The 22973-nt window shown below is 47.5% G+C and overlaps 1 protein-coding gene across 1 annotated transcript in view; it reads right to left on the reverse strand.

The window, feature by feature from the left end:
- The window catches only part of CDH13 (cadherin 13), a 1019214-nt gene that overhangs the window by 93400 nt on the left and 902841 nt on the right, over positions 1 to 22973 (reverse strand). The window contains exons 9-10 of the mRNA XM_082862470.1: positions 10993 to 11175; positions 3468 to 3721 (exon numbers count right to left, since the gene is read on the reverse strand). Of these exons, the coding sequence (XP_082718596.1) occupies positions 3468 to 3721; positions 10993 to 11175 (437 nt within the window). The remainder of the gene's footprint in view (positions 1 to 3467; positions 3722 to 10992; positions 11176 to 22973) is intronic.

The raw sequence follows: 22973 nt of genomic DNA on the forward strand, positions 1-22973 counted from the left end.
GAAATTGGCCAACAGTGGCTCTCCGTGGTCCCTGACGACTCAGCATCCACTCCCACCTTCTGGGAAGAGCCTTCTGCATTCCTTTGGGAAACCACCAGCCCAGTTCATTATGGTTGGATGCTGGGTCCACGGTGGGCCCACGCACCAGGACTAGCCCCGGGCACACCCCATCCTCCTGCCATTCTGGGTCAGAGACAGGTGCGTGTGCAAGTTGGCTCAGTGAGACGCAAACCTGGCCCTTGGGCAAGTATTGATACTACTGGTCAGGAAGGATCTCTTTCTGCTGGTAGGACTGGCATTGCTGGAGGCCTTGACTCCCTACAGCCATACAGATATGGCTGAGGACGAAGCCAACCCAGGCAAGTGCAGAGTCAAGAGGTGGGGCAAGAACATATTCTGAGCACCTGAATTCTCAGGCTGGGCGTCCTCGTCCTCATTTTCAGTTTTGTGGGCCAGCACATGCATTTTTGGCACAAGTCTGAGATGGGTCCTGGCCGCTCGTGACTGAGGGTCACAGCTGTAATGAGCAACTGTAGAAACAGGAAGCTCTTCAGAGCTTTGTATGCTCCTGCTTTTTACCGCCAAGTCTCACATCTAGTAATTTACAAATTGCTTTCTCTGATCTCCTTCTCTCACAGTGGGCGCCACTGATGCTGCACCCGAGATGGAATGGAGGAGCACCGTCACCCGGTTCCGGCAGCCGGTCTTTGTTCTCCAGGGCACAGATCCTGGCTTGGGGCCCCTCAATGTCTTGTTGGCTCTTGCCAGTCACGCGCTCCCTCTCCAGGCTCCTGTCTCCCGACTCAGTTTGCCGGGGCTGCTATCCGTGGCCGCTTGCCACGTTCCAAGCACCACACTCCATTTGCCAGATGGGATTTCCTGCCTCCTTCTCAATTAGCTGCCTGCCGTGGGGGTGAAGAGGGGCAGCCACATCTGGGAACATCATCTCTCTTGCCTGTCAAGATGCCCTGAGTCGGGGGTGCATGGCTCCAGCTCAGGTAAAGTGGACTCGCCCCTGGGCATGTGAACCGTGAGCTGAGTGACACAAGAGTGGACAGTGGCTGGAGGTGGGTCACTCTCCCTGTGAGGTCCTGCAGTGCCAGCCCATCAGGGCCCATTACCTAGAGACTCAACAATGCCCAAATTCCTGTGCTATCTTGGCCCAGTTCTAAACATATTCTTCAATTCTATAAACTACTCAACATCACTAATCATCAGAAATGCAAATCAAAACCACAATGAGATGCTATCTCACACCTGTCAGGATGGCCATCATCAGAAAGACCACAAGTAATACATTCTTAAGAGGGTGTGGAAAAAAGGGAACCTTTGTACACTGTGAGTGGGAATATAAATTGGTACAGCCACTATGGAGAACAGTGTGGAGTTCCTCAAAAAAATAAAAATAGAACCATTATAGGATCCAGCAATTCCACTCCTGGGCATACATCCAAAAAAAAAGAACACACTAATTTGAAAAGATACATGCACCCCAATGTTCATAGCAGCACTATTTACAATAGCCAAGATACGGAAGCAAATTAAGTGCCCATCCACAGATGAACAAATAAAGAAGATGTTTTATATATATATATGTATACACACACACACACACACACGATGGAATATTACTCAGCCATTAAAAAGAATGAAAATCTACCCTTTACAACAACGTGGACAGACCTAGAGAACATTATGCTTAGTGAAATTAGAGAAGACAAATACGTTATGTTATCACTTACATGTGGAATCTAAAAAAAAGAAAACAAAGAGGTGTATATAAGAAACAGAAACAGACTCACAGGTATAGAGAAAAAACTAGTGGTTACCAGTTGGGAAAAATTCTATAAACTGTGTGTAGAATCTTCCAGCAAATTCTCCCTTTTGCCTAAGTCATCCAGAGCTGGTCTTAAACAAAGAACTCTGAGAGACCCACCTCTTCCACTGTCTGTCCCACCTAAGTAGTACCTCTATTCCCAGATCCCGACACCTGCCTCAGCCTCTCCCCATTACATTAACACTGTCATGTCTGGCAGCATCCCAAGTTACCCAACAAAGGCACAGCCTCAGGCTTAGCAACATCAACCCCATTTAAATCCATTTCCTACCCACCCTGGAGTCACCTCTTTGTAGAAGTGCAAATCAACACTTAAGCTCCCCTAAAGACATCCTAAATTTGTACAACTACCCTACAGTCTGTTAACCTACAGGTTTCCCGATCTAAGTACTTAAGGAAAGCTTTCTCTTTGATGTTTAAATTGTGTGTTTCCTTTGCCAGATACTGAGCAGGAAAAGGGGAAAAAAAGGAGAAAAGGAAAAAAAAAAGAATGGCTACTTCAGATTTACATTAGTACAGGATTTGGTATTATTTTGTACTTTTATCTAGTTTGTCTGGCATTTCAGAAAGTTTTGTTGTAAAAATAAATCCCCCTTTTGGGTTGGAAAATAACTTCTGCTACCTTGCTCCACGGTCCTGTGGCTGACGCGGAGATAGCGGCACATTTTCAGGTGTTTCAAATCAGGAAAATAAGACATGTTCATTTCAAGTGTGTCTAATACTTGGTTATCAGTACCTCGTATGAAGAGATTAGATTTTGGAAGAGGAAGATTAATTACTTTCTTTAGCGGAGACAAGCGCGCATTTGGACCTGCGTGCCAATGTGTTTACTGTGAAACGTCGCACCAGCGAGGGCATCTCATCTCCACTAGCATGAGATGCACTGTGGATAATGACCATTTAATTAAATCTCATTATGAAAACCCCTTCTTCTGAAGTACTGGACAGAGCTTAAGAAATGAATGCTGAAAATTTGAACTTTTTTTTGGCCTGCCAATCATCAGCGGAAAACCCAACCCCGATGGTCCATTTCTAAGTACCAGGCAATGTCTACTCCTTTCCCTTCTGACAGTTCAGAGTCCAGAGCACTTAGCAGAGAGCATGGACTTTGCAGACTGTACTGCAATGGTTGCATCCTAATCTCTTCCACTACTAGGCAGTGTAAGCTGGGCAGTCTTGAGCAAGTCACTGAACCTCTCTGAACTCCTAATACCCTTAACTGTACATGGAGTTAGCGTTTCTCATCACGTTGTGGCAGCTGATAAAGTAGGTGTCTGAGATGCAAGGGGCCATATGTGGCGGCTCCTTTCTCTGTCCCTTCCACACTGTGCTTGGCACCAGCAGACCCCTCTGGACATTTGAGAACACAGCCCTGGAGCTACTCTCCTCCCGGGCTAGTCTATTGCCAGGAATCAGGTGCAGGGGCAACATCTGCACCTAGTAAGCCTGGTCCCCTGGTGCCACCAGCCGCCAGCTCTTCATCATGACACAAACTTCCTGCTCACCCAGATCATTAACAAGTTTAATTTAATGGTAGTTTGTTCCTGACAACACAGACCCTGCAACCAGAAAAGAAAAGCCATTGCTGCCCGCCTCCCTCCCGTTTCAGGTTACCCAGCCACCCACTCACCTGATGGTCTGATGCTGCAGGGAATCAGGGTCTGTCGCATTCACCGTCAACAGCACGCTGCCCACGGAGATGTGCTCTTGCTTGGTCACCATCATGGGGTCCGGGTGGAAAACCGGACCCTCATTGACATCCAGGACGGTGATGTGGACGGTTGCTGTGGAGCTGGGGCCGTAGGAGACGTCGGGCACCAGCGGGTCCTCGTTTTCCACTTTGATCAGCAGGGTGTGAAAGGCAGAAATCTCATAGTCCAGAGGCTGAAAGGCAGAGAGAAGGGCTCAGCACGCGGGTCTGCCACAAAGGGCAGGTGCTTTTGCACAAAGGCCTCTGACAGTCCCCGAGCTGTGTGGACACTCAGGGGTGGATCCAGGTCCTGTGGGCTAAGAAGCTTGATGCAATTTGGGGTACTCTTTAAGAAAAAGAGTACGAAACATACAGATACAAAATTAGGTATGGAAGTTGTTCCTTTTTTCAGATTGAGAAATAACTTACAACAATTACATGAGTCTCAGACACCTGGATCCTTTGTTGTGAGATCTCTTTAGGTGACTCCCTGGCAGCGCTGACACTAAAAGCCTTCCCACCGGTAGCCTGTGACCTCACAACTCCGGCACTCATGGGGGCTCCAGGGGGTGCAAATTCTTCCAGTAGGGTGTCATGTAGAGAAGAGGATTCGGGAGGCTGACACACAAGGGGTTAAGCTGCATGGCCCTTCCCCACCTGAGGGCACTGGAAAACATGGGGGGGGGGATTTTTATTTGTCCCCATGACTCGGCAGCTCTGTGGCCATTTTCTGGGCAGGGGACAGTGATGCCAGATACATGGCCATGCCTGGGACAGTCCCACATATGGCAGACTGTCCCACCAATGAGCAACCCTGCTGAGGCCCTTTCCAGGTGATTCTGTAAAGGGGCTGATGGTAACCGCCTCCCTTGCTGCTGTGTAGACTAAATCAGAGGATATTAAGGAAACCCCATTGTAGACATTATTAATATGGTGCCCTGTCCCTTACAGAAGGTCATGGACGACATTCACTCGGTCACTTCCTTTCTAAACCATGAGATGCAGTGATGGTGACATTTCCTGTCGATAGGGGTGTGTGTGAGGAGACATTTAGGTGAGATAAGGACACACTGCTTATTTCAAGCTATTTTCCTAATGTTTCCTGGGAAAACAAGTAGCTAACTCATCAGACCCATGACATAATGGATATTCTTGCTGGGAGGACGAGACTAAAGTGAGTACAGGGAGGTGATTCACATTCAACCAGAAGGAAGGAAATGGCAGCACACGTCATAAGGGATCTGGGAATGTGGCATCAGAGGTGAGAATGGCGAAGCTGGGGAAAGAGCCGGGTGCAGGGGGTAGACTCTGGAATCGGGCAGGTTTAGTTGGGAGAGCTTTAGGCAAAATTACATTCTCTCTCATAATAATTACAGCTAACACGCACGCCCCACACTCCACACCTGTGAAAGTGCACCCGCACAAACACACATGCATATATATATGCAGAGGCGCACACACACACACTGGAAGTACTGACCGCGGAAGTGCTTCCTGGCTGTAATAGGACCGCCCCTCCCGCCCTCACCTAGAGCAACTGCCAACAGGGTCAGTATTAAGATTTTAAGAGCTGACAGATACCAGGCTGTTGGCACCTAGGAGCTACCCAGTTATATTGTAGTTTCATCCCTGGAACACAAGAATAATGTACCACTTCATCCTCCTTTCTAACATAGATCTCTGTCCTTCCCAAGTCAAGCCCCAAATCTGCAACCCCAGTGGAATAAATTCCAAACGTGGGCCAGGGAGCTGCCATGCTTGGAAAGCGGAGTTATTCATCCTAATGAGGACACTGAAGGGACTGGAGCCTTGGGCTTGCTGGCTAGTGACAGTCTGCCGGGCAGCATCCTGAGCAGGACGGACACACAGAGCGTCCACCTCTCCTGAGAACCTTCTCGACCGCACCCCAGCACGGGCAGACCCAGCCAGGCAACCCGAGGCCCGAGGGTCTCTTTTATACCAGCTCCCAGGAACACACCATCTTCCTGGAAGTAAAGTTAAGGACAGCATGCTGCGACTATGAAATCCTGAATCTAGCCCAACTGGATTTTCTACCATGATGCAAATGCCGGCAGGGTGGGGTTTTACTGAGCTTCCTAGCTCTGCAGGGCTCTTAACAGGCAGCAGATGCGAGGCCAGCAGGGTGAGCAGCAGCAGGACAGCGTGGCGCGGCCGGGGCAGCGGAGGAGGGTCAGGGCCCTGACAGCAACGGGAATCTTAACATTTGTCTCCTAGAAGGCTGTGGGGACAAAGCACTAGGTCGCTTAATACAAAGCTTAATACAAAGCAATGAACTGTCCCACAGTCCTGGAGCCTAGAAGTCCAAAATCAAGGTGTTGGCAGGGCCACGTTCTCTCTGAAAGCTCTAGGGGAGCCCTCCCTGCCTGTCCCAGCTTCGGGCGTTCCCTGGCTGGCAGCGTGTGAGTCCGACCCCTGTCTCCATCATCACCTGGCCTTCTCCCTGTGTGTCTCTGTCTTCACACGGCTGCCTCCTCATAAGGACACCAGTCATCTTGGAATGGGGGCCCATCCTACTCTATTATGCCCTCATCTTAACTCACTACACCTGCACTGGTCCTATTTCCAAATAAGCCCACATTCACAGGTTCTGGGGGTTATGACTTTAATGTCTTTTTGGGGGGAGGCACAATTTAACCCATGAGTGGGGTACCCACAGCTCCCCCCATTCACACACATGTCTTATAATATATTTACATATTATGTATAAATATACATACAATATTTGATCTGCATCACAACCCCTCATTACTTTTCGTGACATAATCCATCTCTCATTGTGCACCGACTGTGTGCTAGGAGGGCCCCGTGTGCATCATCTCACCTAATCCTCACCTTACCCTCATAATAGTAGGTGATTTTAGACCCTTTTTACAGATGAGGAAACAGGTTCTGAGAGGTTAAGTAACTTGGTCAAAGTCACACAGCTAACAAGTGGCACAGAGCCGAGATGCGATACAGGGAGTCTGATGAGAGAGTCTGAGCTGATAACAATAAACTGCTTTTGGTACAGGGTGGTATTTCCACAAGTAATGCTGATGGGGACTCAGCCCTCTGTCCTGCCTTGGGACACTTCATTCATACCAGGAAGCAATGCAGCTTAGTAGTAGAAAGCGCTATTTGCTCCCAGAGCCAGAGGGGAGGGGATCAAGTCCTGGCCATAAGAACTTTAATGAATAACTACTGGACCACAGGCACATCAGCTTTCTCATTAGTAAAGTCCTAGTACCAAGGATTGTAGTAAGATCAGAGGAGATGATGCATGCTGGCCTGGAGTTGGATACAATAACAAGAGGCTGTTAAGACAGTGAGGAAGAGGAATATGGGGTAGAAACAGCTGGAAGAGCCACTGCCCTCCTGCCTTGCCTCTTCAGGTATGTTCGAGGCTGACATGCCTCAGCAGAATGCTGGCTTCTGAGGAACGCAGATGTGAGTAGTGGCACAGAGAGAGGGAAGGAGAGAGAGAGAGAGTCCAGCCTTTTCCGGAGAGGAGGACCTCTGCAGTGCTTAATTCCGTTTGCACAAAGCTGGGTGTAATGACACCAGTGGGGCGATGCCCAGGGCCAGTCTACCAGGAGCTGATGGAACATGGGTCTCTGCTCCCACCCCTTCCGAGGCCTGCCCTGGGTCATGCTGCATTAAGAAGCCCTCCATTGTCTCGGGCATATGACCTGATTAACGTGATTTGTTTGGTGTCGGGTCTCTGTGTCAGGGACGGGAGGAAATTGAAAACACTTCCAATAAAGTTACAGAGATGCAATTTGACTAATATTTCATCAAGTGTCAAAAGAGGGTGTGGACCACTGTTCTGGAGGATTTCAAGGCTGGAAAAGCTGGCTCTCATGGGAAGGGTAAAGAATCTGGGGTTTGTTGTCCAGAGGAGAGAGGCTTTGGAAGTGACCCGACAGTAAGTTGTAAGCCTGTGACAGGTTTGGGGATCAAGGATGCCTGCTTTCTCAATGCTTCCTTCTCCTCTGAGGACAAAAGAGAGAACAGACGTAAAATGCAGGGTGGATTATATTCAGCTGAAAGAGTAACTCTTTGACAGTTTGGAATAGGTTTACACAGCAACTAAGGGTGTTCCTGACTAGAAGGTTTTAAAGAGGACACGGCTACTCATTTGGCAGAATTGTTAGGATTCGGTCCTGTAGGGAGGAAGGACTCCCCCAGAAACCACACAGTCCTGAGACCTCCTCTAGTTCTCCCGTATGCCGACTGCTAACTGGGTAGGGCAGAGCTGCTTGTGGTTGGGCTGCAGCATGGCCATGTCCACCCACCTCTCATTGCAGAGGCCCCAGAGGAAAGATTCAGACTTTCCAGCCTTCCTTGCAGCTGAGGGTGGGCACGTGTTATCCGGTCAGTGACACATCATTGGAAATTGTCTGGAGGACCCACGGAAAACACATTTTTTCCCCTAATGAGAAGAGAGGGGCCCATGAGGGCACATATACTCTCGCTCATGTGCCTGGCGGCCTCCTTGCTTCCTGCAGGAAGGAAGACGTGATGCCCGGGCCTTTGACAGCCATTTTATGTCCATGAGGAAAACATCAGAAACATCTGTGGTGCCACCTGCTGGCTCTCGGACACCTTGAGCTGCCAGCCAATCCTGGATTGGCCTACCTTCATCTAGTTATGAAGACCATGAAATTCTCCTGACTATTTAAGCCACTATCAGCCTGGCATTTGGTTACGTACAACTGAAAGCATTCCTAGCTACTGCACTGGGTTGCTAGCAAGGTGGAGAGCCCAGGGAGCATGGTCAGGCCAGCCTCCAGAAGGCTATCCTGGGGCTTGAACTCAGGCGCACTGAGAAGCAGAGAAAGCTCAAGGCCCTTTATACAAATTCATGCGGCAGGCAGCCAAAGAGGGGAGGCCTCCATCCCAATTCTGAAGCAAAGGGAGTCCACTTGCTAGTAAAATGGAGGCCCAGGGAGGGCCCCAGGCTCTGTGGGCACCTCCTCCCCAGGAATTGCAGGTGGAAATTCCTTGTTCTACGGCAGTGCTTGTCCACAGGCTGTGCTCTCCTGGGGCAACTCTCCCTCCTGTTCTGACCCTGCAGGTGTGGGGCAGGCCCAGGAACTTGCATTTCAGCTAGCATTCCAGGTGACTCTTCTAAATGCTAACGTTTAAGACTCACAGCATTGTGGGCCAAAGCGGGAGTGTGGGGAGAGGAGGACACTCTTTTCCAGTCTAGCTTTGCTTGTATTTTATTTTCCTCAAGCTGTAGCAAACACAGGCCGGGAGAACGGTGCTCCTGCAGGGTTAATGGTGGGGATGTATATTGACCCAAGCTTTGTCTTCCAGCTGCAGGTTTGGAAAATTGCCTGATGCCTTCTATAGATACAGGGCTAGCCTCAGAGAACAGCCAGTGGCTATGTTTTATTTTTTTTACGACTTTCACAGCTTTGAAACTATAGCACTGAATGTAGGAGGGCAGTGCCAGGATCTCCTGGGAGTCCTGGCAAGGGAAGAAGAATTGGGAAGACCCAGAGGCTGCTCTTTTCAGGGAGACGTTTGGGGCTCAGTTCAGACGAGGTTCTGAAAAGGACAGGGAGAAACCTAGACCCCTCATCCTCTGGAGAAAGCCGGAAACTTCTCTGAGATCTGCCATTCTCAGTGGCTCCGGGTTCTGCCCCCAGGGACGTTGTGGAACTTTGTTGGTGTGAACGTTTATATGGCCCTGCAGCTAGGCTGAATACTGACCCCACCCCCCAATATGTCCATGTTCGAATCCCGGGAACGTGTGTTACCTTACATGGCAAAAGGGACTTTGCAGATGTGATTAAGCTAAGGACCCTGAGCTGGGTAAAAGATTCTGGATTATCCAGGTGGGCCCAATGGAACCACAAAGGTCCTTAAAAGAGGGAGGCAGGTGGGCTTCCCTGGTGGCACAGTAGTTAAGAATCTGCCTGCCAGTGCAGGGGACATGGGTTCGAGCCCTGGTCTGGGAAGATCCCACATGCCGCGAAGCAACTAAGCCCGTGCGCCACAACTACTGAGCCCGCATGCCTAGAGCCTGCGAGCCACAACTACTGAGCCCATGTGCCACAACTACTGAAGCCTACGTGCCTAGAGCCCATGCTCTGCAACAAGAGAAGCCACTGCAATGAGAAGCCTGCACACCGCAATGAAGAGTTGCCCCCGCTCGCCGCAACTAGAGAAAGCCCACGCGCAGCAACGAATACCCAATGCAGTCATAAATAAATAAACAAATAAATAAATAAAATTAAAGAACACTGCACAAAAAAAAAAAAAGAGGGAGGCAGGAAGTCAAAGTAGGTGTGACAATGGAAGCAGAGGGTCAAAGTCAGAGAGAGATAAGATGCTGGGTTGCTGCTTTGAAGATACAGGAAGGGGCCATGAGCCAAGGAATGCATGCAGGCGACCTCCAGAAGCTGGAAAAGACGAGGAAGTCAGTTCTCCCCCGGAGCCTCCAGAAGGAACCAGCCCCACCGACTGTAGCCCTGTGAAACTGATTTTGGACTTCCGGCCTCCAGAACTGTAAAAGACTAAATGTGCGTTGTTTGAAGCTCCCACGTCTGTGGTCATTTGTTACAGCAGCCCCAGGAAACAAACACAGGCACCATGTGCCAATCACATATTAGCTTGTGAACTCCTCACAACAACCTGGAGCGGTGGGTTGTACCATCATCCTCATTTTACAGATGAGGAAACCGAGGCCCAGAAAACAATTAAGCATCTTGGCCAACGGCACACAGGAAGTAGGTAACAACGTTCCTGCTCGGTCCACTAATACGATTACTATAAACACGACTGCTCCCTGCTTTCCAGGCAAATTGCTGCACCCACCAGAAAAGAAGCTGTGTTCCGATGGACGTTCTGGTCTGGCAGCAGCTCTCCCAGAACCTCCCAGATCCCTTCCTCCAGGACACGGGGACCACCAGCCTCACATGCTCTGCTGCCACCCCCCTCCTTCCCACATTTCTGAGCCCTCCCGTTACACTGTTGTCACTTTCCTTCTCAGTCCCCCTGTAGCAGAGAGAGGTCAGCTTGCTGGGCAGCAGTGCTCATAGGCGGTTTCACACGGAGAAGCATCCCGTGTGTGTAATTATATGCTGTGTTTGACAGTAACTGAGACTCTACTAAGAAAGGTTAAGAAGAACTGTAATAATGCACAATCTGACCATGGGTCTTTAGAAAACCTTCACAGGTCCCATTTTTGCATATCTTTGATAATTCATTATCAAGTATATGAAGAATCTCATTTAAAAATTAAGTTTTTTTTTTTTTAAGGTTACAAGGAAGTTTAGGTTTTCCAGAACCTGTAGAACAACTTGGTTTTATAGCCATGAGAGTACAAGCACACCCTAAGCTGAAGACTTTTCCCATTTTAATTCCAGGAGGAGGAGACAGCGGCTGGTCTATCCTCGACCTGGGGCCCTGGGTGCTCGGGCGAGGAGGGAGGGGCAGTCGGAAGCACCCTTACTTTGACGACGGAGAGCATCCCCTCGTTGGTTTGCGGGTTGGTGTGGATCTCGAAGCTCTGCCCAGGGTTCCCGTTGATGATGGTGTAGGCGGCCCTCCACGCGCCTGTGGTAGGATCGTCCTTGTCTTCAACTGTCAAGTTGACAATAACTCCCACGGCTCCTTCCTCGACTGTGGCTTGAAACTGCAAACAAAGCAGACCGTTACTGTCACTATTTTGGGGAAAAAAAAAATCATAGTGAAGACCACTGATGGCACTCTGACCATATGCCTGGTATTGGGCACATTACCCACACCATCTCATTAAATAATAAAGACTAACAGAGGAAGATCACGAAGCTGTGTGTGCCAACAGATGCTATGCTTCAGGTTCTCTCAGCCTTATGTGGGACCATGAGGCTGAATTCTCTCCTACAGGATGTGGGCAGAAGTGATGTTTGCCGGGGCTGGCCTGGGTTCACCTGGGCGGAGGGTTAAGAGAACAGCTGTGCCTCTTCTCTGGGCCCCTTTCCTTCTATCTACCTGGATGCAGACAACCAGGAGACCCAAGGGGAAGGTGGAGCCACAAGAGGGAATGAGCTTGGGTACCTGAGTCACCACATGGAGGTGGGTGGGAGCCCGTCCCGAACTGTTGTTGAATGAGAAAAAAACTTGTATTGAGTTTGAGCCTTTATGCATTTTTGTTTGCATTTGTTTTTGTAGCCTTGTTACTGAATGCAAATCTGTATGCCCAACGCACAGTGGGGCCAAACAATACCAAAACATCAGAGTTTGGAGCAGAGAAAGGTTTACTGCAGGGCCAGGCAAGGAGATGTATGCCTCATGCCTTAAAAACCCTGAACTCCCTGAAAGCTTTCAGCGAAGCCCTTTCACAGGAAAGGTGAGGGAGGGTCATGGTTAGCTGTTGCAGACTTCTTGGTGTCAGATCCTTCGTTCCTGAGGTCAGGTCACCGTCGGGTCACGGTGTTCCTGTAAACCTCCACTGAAACAAATGTTACTCTCTGTTCTGACAAGTAAGGGCAAGGTCCCAAGGCTCAACTTTCGCCCTCTGAGGTCCAGGCCCTGGCTGAGAGGAGGGGGTCCCCGCAGGGGCCAGTTACCCTGCCCAGGAGCGTTCGTCCAGCACCCAGGCTGGGTCCTCCCACCAATGCCCAGGCCCGGCTGGCAGTGCCCTCAGGGCCAGGTCCCCAGACCCTGCCCAGCCGTCATCACTGAGAGAGCCAGGCAACCACGACCCAGCCGGCCCTCAGGTACCTTGGGCCACCCAAAGGTTCGGGCAGAGCAGGCCGGGTCCCAGGGACCCAGGGAGACCTCCGCCGCCATTAGGTAGCGGAGGAGGGGATGGAAGAGAGGTTCCCGTGGCCTCAAGGCCCAGGCCCAGCCAGTGGGCGGCCATGGCAAGGGCTCTGGAGCTCGGCGGGACACAGCCCCCAGCCTGTCCTGGGCCCCCCCAGCTCACCCACCGCCTGAGGCCGGGGAGGGCCTGGAGGGCCCCAGGGAGAAGGCCCCCATCCACCTCTTACCACACGGAGATCCACCTCTTACCTCTTGCCAGGAGGACCACCCCGGTCGGACCGTTGGCCGAGCGACCTCTAACTGCCACACTAAGTGTCTCTTGCTAACCCTCCTGTGCTTAAGGTCTTGCGGTAACGGTTGCGTGGTAACGGCTGTGCACCCGCCCCGTCCCTATTACAGCCTCACCCACCCTAAACGACAAGGTAACCAGATAATCACACCGCCATCGCTCATATATGGAGGGACGGGGATTGGAACCCCAGTGTTTGACTCCAGAGCCTCTGCTCAGTTGTAGCATCCTCCTTAGTGAAGGAAGCCGGTTTCATCCCTCCCACCCCTTGCCCACACCTAGCATGACTTTAAAAGGGAGGAAACATTTTTCTAAGGTAACATATAAATCAATTGTTTGGAGCTTTGTTGTACCTGTGTTTTTATTGTGACACATCTCAAATATCTGTTGCAAGTAGGTGTGGTGAAAAATAAATCAATAAATGAAAAATCAGCTTAGATAGAGAATTTCACGAGTCATCAGCACATTGCTTTGAGCTGGAAGCATACAGTATTGTTTTGGTGCTTACCTCTGATACACTACTGGTGAATAGTAATCTGTTTGCAAATATTTTATACACAAGTAATACCAATAAGCTGACAAGAAGAAGAAGAAATATCCTGGAATTTCAATTAGTAGGAAAGAGAATCTAGAGACAGTAAGATGATGTCAGAAAGCCCTTATGTTCAAAGACAAGTAATTTGAGAAATGACGTTTCAAAAGCGGTGGCTGATTAATTCACTTGCAAATCATTAATCATAAGCCATAATCTTGATGCCTTGGGGGAGACAGGAACTAATCTGTCTATCACAACTCAGCAAACCTGGGTGAGCCGTTTCCCTTCCCTACAAGCGGTGCTGGGAAATTCCTGGAACATGCGCACTGGATGGAACGGAGCTGGAGCGAGGGGAAGTGGAGGATACTGTCACACAGAAACAGCTCCACGAGACAATTATTTTGACCGGATTCCTCTGATTCTTGTTTAAGTTAGGCCTAACTTCTATCTTTCCCCCCTCATCACAAAAATTATGGAATTCCTGAGCTTGAAATCTACACTGGTGGATCCCAGCCCTGTTAGAATCTCCTGGAGGGCTTTTTAAAAACACTGTTTTTTTTAAAAAAATAACCCTATTCCAATTCAGTTGGTCTGGGGTAAGGCGTGGGTTTCAGTGTTTTGTTGACCTGCCCAGATAATTCTAATATGTAGTTTGGACAGAGAAGCATGAGAGTTCAAGGTCAAGAAGGGCCAAAGTAGGGATGTGAGAGCCTGCCCTTGTGCATTGCAAGGCTGCCTGGGTCCCATGCTGAGGGAGGGGCCTGCAGTGCATGTGGGATCAGCAGGAAGGAGAGCTGTGATCAGCTACTGCTGTCTGCCATGCGTCCAGGAGTGGGACACATGTGTTATCCAATCCCACAGGTGGCAGATAAAGAAACAGGCACAGAGGAAGAAGGAAGAGGTTGGTCCAAAGTTCTCGAGTGGACCAAAGGTCAGATACAAATCTCCTGGACTCCAGCAACGTCTGCTTTCCACAAGTTCTATTACTCATGCCCACTCAAGAGTCCCATTGCTTAGGCCGGTCCTCCACCCCCTGCTGTGATCCAGAGACAGAGGACTGATTCTCTGTCCCTACTGATCACAGCACACCTCAGCTCATAACCTGTCCCTGTGGCTGTTCTGACACCTGTACCTTGGGACACCAGGCAGACAATTCAGTGGGTTTGGGAGTGCTAAGACTAGAGGATGCTGGAAACCATCAGTCAGGTACGAATGCCATTACATCCAGTCCACAGGTGAGAAGTTACTTTGTCAAGGCAGGTGAATGTCACATTGCTGAGAGGAAGACACTGTAAGAACAGATCACGATGAGGAGGCTGGAGGCTCCAGGTGTGTCTGTCTTGTTCAGGGCTTTCTCTCCACCCCTTGCATGATGCTGGGTGCATAGAAGGGACACAGTAGGTGTTTGCTGAGTGAATGAATGGTCTTAAAATAGAAAATGGGGCCTGGCATCAAAGGTGAGGGCTGAGAGGAAATGTGAAGGGATGAAGCTATACAGGAGTGAGATTAAGAGAGACTGGCATGGTGACGGATGCCTGATTCTGCCACTTGCTTGCATGGTGCAGGGCAGGAGGGATGGGTTGACCTCCCTTGTTCTCCAGAACATCTCTAGCAGGGATGCCTTATGACTTTCGAAGACACTGGGTACGTTACGTTTGTTGGTCCCTCCTACCACACTTGATTTTCATAGGCTTTAAAAATTTCATTTTTTTCCCCCCTGATGTGAGGAAAAGAATTAAAATTTTCTTTGACCCTAAAAAGTGCGTTGTTTTAATGGCGCCTGGTCCCCAGTACACAGCACAGTGCTGGACACATGAAGATCTTCTGGATGGATGCATGAATTTGTAAAATTAATATTTAGGCCATGTATAGGTGAGAAAAGCCTGTGCAGTTTCTCCCATGACACCTTTTCATGACACCAACCAAGAGGCTGGTGCAGAATACCTTTTCAGTGTGTGGGCAAATGAGTCCAAGTGGAACGGGAAGGTGATAATGTTTTAGAAATTCTCACAGCATGCGTTACGACCCTAATATACCCTTAGATGTAGTAATGTGTCCACAGCCACATTTACCTACCATCCATCACCCATCCATCCATTTATTTCTCCTCCATTCATCCATCCATCCTTCCATCCACTTATCCATCCTCCATCCATCCTCCATCCATGCATCTATCCATCCATCCACCCATTCGCCCATCCATCCATATTCCAGCCAGCCAGCCAACAAATACTTGTCAAGCGGCTTCTGTGTACCACGCATGATATAGTATTAAATTCTAAAAAATAGAAAAATAAAACAATAAATTCTAGGGATACACTAGTAAACAAGACAACAGACATGGCATATGTTTAATTATAAAAATATGTGAAGTGTTGGGCAAGAAATAACATAGTTCTTGGAGAGCCTGAAGCTTGAGGGGAGTGGTGAGAGGGCGTGGTGCCTGACCCAGTCTAGGGAAGGTCATTAGGGAAGAATTCCCTGAGAACTGAAAGAAGAGGAGTCAGTGAGACGAAAGGGGAGAGAGCCTTCCTGGCATCTGGAACAGCAGGTGCAAAGGCCAGTGGTGAAGGAAGCCTGGGGCAATTGTGGACCAGAGGGAGGTGGGTGTGGCTGGAGAGCAAAGGAGAACTCGGGGAGAACTGTTTGCTATTGGACTCCAGAGGAGAGTTGCGTCAGATTATGCACAGCCTTGTGGGCCAGGGAAAGGCATTTAGAATTTGTCTTGAGAGCCAAGTGAGGTCTAATCAAGGAACTGGATTATGTTTAAATCTACTCCTGGGAGAATTCAGAAAAAAATCTTTAAATACCGAAAACATTCAATACAATTATTATAGTTTTTGTTAAGACCATTATCTGATTCTTGCATAAACTATAAAGCCAGTTTCCTTGAGCATCCATTTAGAAACTCATTATGGCTTAATTAAATACTCATTCTATTAATTCTATTCAATGTTTAACCCCATTATGTAATTCAAGAATGGAAAATTAAGTAGATTAAAATGAAACAGTACCATTTTATATTTCTATAGCAATGCTCACTCTGTGATTTAAAAACAATAGACAGACATTAATTTACCATGCTAGAGCAGGAGGAATTACGGATTGTAACATTACTTCATTTAATTGGAAAAAAATAAAGTTACTTTTCTGTTAAACTGTGCAGCAAATCAAATACGAGATGCAAAACGTGTTTTTACACCATCAGCGTGGGCGACTGGCTTGGGACATATTGAGTTTCATTGGCTCTCTCCTCTCAATTCAGAACTGAGTTATTTCATTTTCTTTTCTTTGCCAAGGTGAGGTGAATTTTGTGATGGACATTTAGGAAGAGACTACTTGGACTTGACATAAAGGTTATCCATCACCAGGGGAAGAGGGACTTGCATTTTAATTTACACTGAGAATGAACACTGCTCCTCACAGAGCAAAGAGTTGGTCATTAAGGTTAACCTGGAAGATGGAAATAACGATCAACAGGCTAAAAGCCACAGGTGGGGCAGAAGTGACAGCTGATGACTTTAAGGGACAGGACACATGCAAGCCTGCCTGCTTGATCGCTGGAGTCCAGGTTCATGAGCTGCCAACCCTGGGGTTTCATGGAGAATTGATGTTGAACTTGAAAAGCTGGGATACAGTCATCTGGGCCCTGGCTTTGAAAAAATTAAAAGATAAGGTCCCGGAAAGTTTTACACACTTCAGTTTCTATTTGTGAGGATAAAAGGGTGAGGGAGACATCATCAGAAACTGAACTTGCAAGCACTTTTATGAGTCTGTATTTACATAAACGATGCAGCTTGTTGGAAAAATCTAATTTCTTGCTGATAGCCTAATGGGTAGTAACTGTGAGTGCTATAAATAAGATCACACATTTAAGGATCCTGGCATAGAGTAAGGAATCAGTATTTGTTAGCACTGGTGATGATGATCGATTTCATTCTGTATCATATGAAATACTTACTAATAAATTGGAGAATGTGACTCTCTGTTTTTATCACAGTCTGCCTTCCATTGTGGTTGTCTTGTATAGATAGCTTATTTCCCTCGGTGGGTGTGGAAGAAGCTCTTTGCTCTTCAGTCGTGTATTCCTGACACTCACAAGCTTGCATATCCTTGTCTTGATCTTTATCACCAAGACAAATGATGTTAACTTATCACATGCACACTTAGAAGGGATAGCTGCATCAGATATCTGGTTTCCTTCTATCTATGATTAGGAGTCATCCTGGGGTAGAAACATGCAACACCTCATTTAAATAAATAGTCATTAAATGTCTATTCCATGGCAGGGGGTCTGCCAGGCATAAGAAGTCCAGCAGTAAATGAGAGGGACACTATTCTCTCCCCTCATGGGTTTAGAGCTCAGCAGACTGACACACTCCCTCCTGATCACTCCATTTCCTTCATATGCTTTGCTCACACAATTCCTTTTCTACCATTTGTCCACTGTCATTCATCCCAGGCTGCACCTATGTTTGGACATGACTTAGAATACAGCTAATGGTCATTTTAATGAATGGTGCTGGGGACACTGGCTAGCCATGTGGTAAAAACAAAGAATCTGGATTCCCGACCTCACACCATACAGAAATTGTGAAAGGTAAAACAATCAATGTTTTAGAAGAAAACATAGGAGGACATTTTAATTCATCTTACAGTTAATGTTTATGTGTACTTTATATATGTGTAATATAATGTAAAATATTTAAAATACGTATAATATAAAAATATAAAATGGGGTTTCCCTGGTGGCGCAGTGGTTGAGAGTCCACCTGCTGATGCAGGGGACATGGGTTTGTGCCCCGGTCCGGGAGGGTCCCACATGCCGCGGAGCGGCTGGGCCCGTGCGTCTGGAGCCTGTGCTCCGCAATGGGAGAGGCCACAGCAGTGAGAGGCCCGCATACCACACACACACACACACACACACACACACACACACACACACAAATATATATATATATATAATATAATTATATATATAAAGTGCAAATAATATAATATAGATAATATTTAAATAACAAATTTAGTAAGTATAGAGTTTATTCAGTATTTTAAAGAAGGCTTTATGTCTAAGAAGTGATGAACAGCAGAGCCCCACAAGGGACTCTAGGTTACTTGGCTGAGAACCACGGTCTGCTCATCAGCTAGCCCTCAAGACAACTGTGCCTACTGAGTCCCTCCCTAGCCATGTCCCAGTAGGATGTGCATGGACAGGCCCCGAAGTAATACCAAGATGGGAGGGGACCATTCGGGAACCCAACAGCCCATAATGGCCCTAGACATTGGTGAGCATCTTTTACCCATTTCCCATCTAGTCAACACTCTCTCTTCTCTAAATATCATTTTCTCTTTGAAAATGAAGAGTGGTGTCAGCCCTTTGGTTTTCAACACCCATGGGAGACAGTTCACAGAGAGAAGATGTAAAGCAGATGCTAGAGCTGGGATTTCCGGCAACTGTGAATAGAGACTTCCCCGCCCTCTGAAGCGCAGGCAGCCTGGGGCGTGCGCCTATCAACTGTGAGACGGGTCTTGTCTCTGTTTCCGAAAATGCCCAACACCACCTCTTTCATGAAGTGAGAACGCTATAATTAGACATTCAACTTTGGGATCATTTTTGTCTAGAGAATACAAGAAGATGACAGTGTACATGTGCTGGAGGGTCTCACGATAAGAAGAATGACCAGTTTTTCTCTATTCTCACTGAGAAAAAGGAAAGTGAACTAAATTGTACGTCACACGCCAGAGATGATAACATTGTAATGGTGGAGGGCAGTCTTCCTTTTCTGAAGATTCTTAAAGTTTCTGAGCAGATTTAGCTCAGGGTGCCTGTATCCATAAAACATCTGAGGAAATGATACCTTCCCCAGCACCTGCTGAAAAGAGTGTTACTAGAGGGCCATTTGTACCACACGATCCCAGCTTTCGTTGCCAGAGCTGACTGGACCCAGAACTGGACTCACAAGTCACCAGCCTATTGGTTGCTTCATGAACGATCAGATGATTTCTCTAAGCATATGAACTCAGAGAGATATAGGCTATATAATCAGAGGGCAAAGGGTCCTTAAATCCTAAGTTTCTGAGTAGAAGAGAAATGGAGTGGCCCTTTTTTGTCATTTGGACATGAACGAATAGATGCATAGAGAAGCCAAAGAATGGACACACTGAAAGAAAACCCAGGAGACCTTGGGGGCGCTCAGAGACACACAGATGAGGAAGCACCCTTGATCTCGGACTGTGTTTCTACTCCTTGCAACTAATGGAGCCCTGGGAAAACAGCTGTGCTGGATGGATGTCTATCTCTCTCAGGACGTAAATGTGGTCCTTTTGATGAAGACTCGGGTTTCACAGATGTTTCCTCAAATCTTTTTTCTTTTTCTCTTTTACATCTTGCTATGGAAACTTTCAAACGGCTATGAAAGCAGACAGAATGAAGTAATGAACCCCACGTGCCATCATGAGGCTTCAAAGATTTTCAACTTATGCCCCCATGTGCTTCACCTACACGTCCACTTCTCCCCATGCCTGTCCTGTTTGGAGCAAATCCCAGACATATCACGGAATCTGTAAAGATTTCACTGCTTGTCGCTAAAAGTTAAAAACTCTTTTTAAGAGAACAGAATCAAGGTCCTCTCCTGATCCAACTCACATTAATTTCTTCTACTGACAATTATTGTGTTTTTCTTTTGTGCCGGATGCTTTACTAAAACTATAGCCGCGGTAAAGGACAGTTAGAGACTGGCCTATTAGACTTCTCCACGGGTTAGGAGAGTCTTCTCAGTTAAATGTTACTGAACAGGTGAGGAAACAGAAAAGCTGAAGGTGGAAACAGTTCAATGATAATAAGGAATAGCAGCTCGATGACAAAGAAACATGTGCCTGAGGGGGGAGGACTCTCCAGAGCCGCTGGCATGCCAGGCAGTGTGGTTCTTGGTCCAGGAGAGCCGAGGCACGCGCCACCTAGTGAATGTGACCCCCAACCCCCCACCCCAGGGAGCCCCGGGCCGGGAGGAGAGCCACGTGCCTGGAGGGCTGCGTCTGGGGTCCTGTTCCAACGAGAGGAAAGACCAAGTGTCACGCAGCCTCCCAGCTCTACAGGTGCCGGGGGATGAGCCAACAGGCAAGAGAGGCAAACAATATTCACTTCGTGCTCCGGCAGGAATTATCCTCCCCTCCCCACTCAGTGCACTCTCTTCCGTATTGATTCATTTCCTAGTAGGAGTTTCCATGGTTGCTGCAGACACAGAGGAGGTGCTGGGTACCCAACTTTGCAGGAAGATGCCCAGCCAGGTTCTGGCTTGCTGGGGGCCCGATGGTCCACCGAATTTGTTTTTGCAATTCTTCCTCCACGTGACCTCGCCTACCGAAGCTCCTCGGATTTACCCATTACAGATGCATACTGCAGCTAAAAAGGGAGTTTTCAGGAAGAAAAGACTCAAATACTGAAACATGTCTTTTTGTCCTCAAAACAAAATGAGAACACACAGCCACTGAAGACTGCCAGAAAAATAATACAGCTGGGCAACGGTTCTCAAACTATGTTCCCTGGAACAAACAGTGTTTGAAGGATGGTGCAGGAGTCCCACGAATGTACCACGTATTTTCCTCTAAACAAGAAAGACTGAAACTGCCCGAGGAATCTGCTAGATATATTTTATCCGTTTTGTATATTAGAGTTCTTGTCTAAGATTTTGCTTGGAAAAAAAAAGTTTTGCTGCTGAAATGAAGTTTGAAAATCACTGCCTTAGGGAACCGATGAAATAAATATTACATGTGATGGTGAGAGAAAAATAAAAACCAAGGAGCAAATATGCGTGCGTTCTTTTTTCTCCACATGCCCGGTGTGGAAACTTTATCTCATCTGACATTAGTATCTCTCCTTCGCTTGAGCTTCTCTTTTTAAAAAAATGAAAGAAAAGGCAAAACACATTTGTACATTTGATGAGATAACTGAAAAATAGCTTAATTTTGAAAAGCAAAGAGATTTTCTGCAGGGATACGCATTCAACACAAACATCTGAACCTGGATGAAGAATGACTTTTCTTTAGGAACAATAGCATGGTCTGCTCTAAAGACTTAGAATTTGGTTTATGCAATTCTGCAAATTTACAGGTGTGGAAAATTCAGTGAAATGGGGCAAGTTCTGATCTACCTCTAACTCACGGGTAAATTCTGTAACTTCTCTGAGTCCAAGTTTGCTTATCTGAGGTGTAGGGTATCAGGCTAGAGCAGGAGTTCTTAATGCTGACTGCACATTAGAATCACCTGAAAACTACTCATGATCTGAGGTTCCACATTCAGAGATTCTCCTTGGGTAGGGCCTAGGCATTTGCATTTCTGAAAACTCCCCCAGATGGTTCTGATGAATGGCCAAGAGGTGAGAACAGCTGCTTGAAATGACTCCGAAGCCCCCTCCTAGTGTTAGGATCGAACTTTAAAAAGATCATTGTGACCTGTTCTAGCTTGCGTGGGTCCTAGCCGGTGTTGGGAGTGCCAAAGAATGCCACTGGTGGGATCCTGGAGATTTCTTACAGTTCTCTGCTCCAGGGGTCTATAGGAGCTGCTAACGGACCAACGGAATACATTTGCCAATGAAATCACAGGGGCATCTCCTGGAGGTCATCTTTTTCATCACCTCTAACAGGAATCCTGTACCCATTAAGCAGTCATCCTATTCCTCACCCCCACCCCCCACCCCAGCCCCTGACAATCACCAACCTACCTTCTGTCTCTATGGATTTACCATTCTGGAAATTTCATAGAAATGGAACGACACAATATGTGGTCTTCTGTGTCTAGCTTCTTTCAATTAGCATACTGTTTTCAAGGTTCATCCCTGTTGTAACCTGTGTTGGTACTTTGTTCCTTTTACTGGCTGAATAATATTCCACAGCATGGATGGACCACATTTTATCTAACCATTCTTCCATTGATCAACATGTGGGCTGTTTCCACTTTTTGGCTATTGTGAATATGCTGCTCCGAACATTCGTGGACATGTTTTTATGTGGACGTATGCTTTCATTCCCTTGGGCAGATACCTAGGAGCGGAATTGCTGGGTCACATGGTGACTCTGTGTGTAATGCGGTGGAGATCTAAGTCATTCACCAACATGCAGAGAGCACTTGGGTGGCACCTTTTAAACACATGAGGCCATGTACTGTTTGCCAGCTTCTCAGAGCTCACTGCCCCCTCCCATGTGAGCAAAGGCAATATTTGAGAATGAAGCTTCCCTCTTTGAATGGCAGGAGGGGTTGGGAAGAAGGGGGATCTATGGGTGCCTTATCTCCTTTGACTAACCGACTTCAAGTAGCCTTCTTTCCCCTATTTGCATGCGGTATCACTCAGCTTAATGCAGAAATGAGACGGACACCCCAGAGCTCACGGAGAAAAAGCCCTGCTCCATGCGTGCCCCTTGCAGCTGTTTCTAACTAGAGAAAGTACATCTTTAATCTCCTGAGCGGTAGGAAAATCGACACACTTGGTTAGGCTCCTGATGCTAATGTCCCAGTACAAATAAGGACACGAGAAACCTGCTTTCATTACAAGGGATTTGTACAAATTCACACATGGAATTGCCTTACAGCTTCTAATTTATATTTAAATCCCAAATGTCACTGTCAGAAGAAACGGCTCTAAATCCATTGTCTGTGTCTGCACCATTGATTCCTGTTTCAAATAGACCCCATGGGACCAACTGTAATTCCCATTGGCACCTCTGCATATTTCTTCCCAGAGGTGGCTTGTGGTGCTTCTGAGAACATCTGAGTCCCACAGGTAGAAGAGATGGATGAGAATCATTCCCTTGGGAATCAGACCCAGTGAGAGGGGAAGGATTAGAAAAATCATTCTCTGTCCCTTCT

The sequence above is a fragment of the Leucopleurus acutus genome (genome assembly GCF_964270905.1).
Source record: "Leucopleurus acutus genome assembly, chromosome: 20".
Classification (NCBI taxonomy): domain Eukaryota; kingdom Metazoa; phylum Chordata; class Mammalia; order Artiodactyla; family Delphinidae; genus Leucopleurus; species Leucopleurus acutus.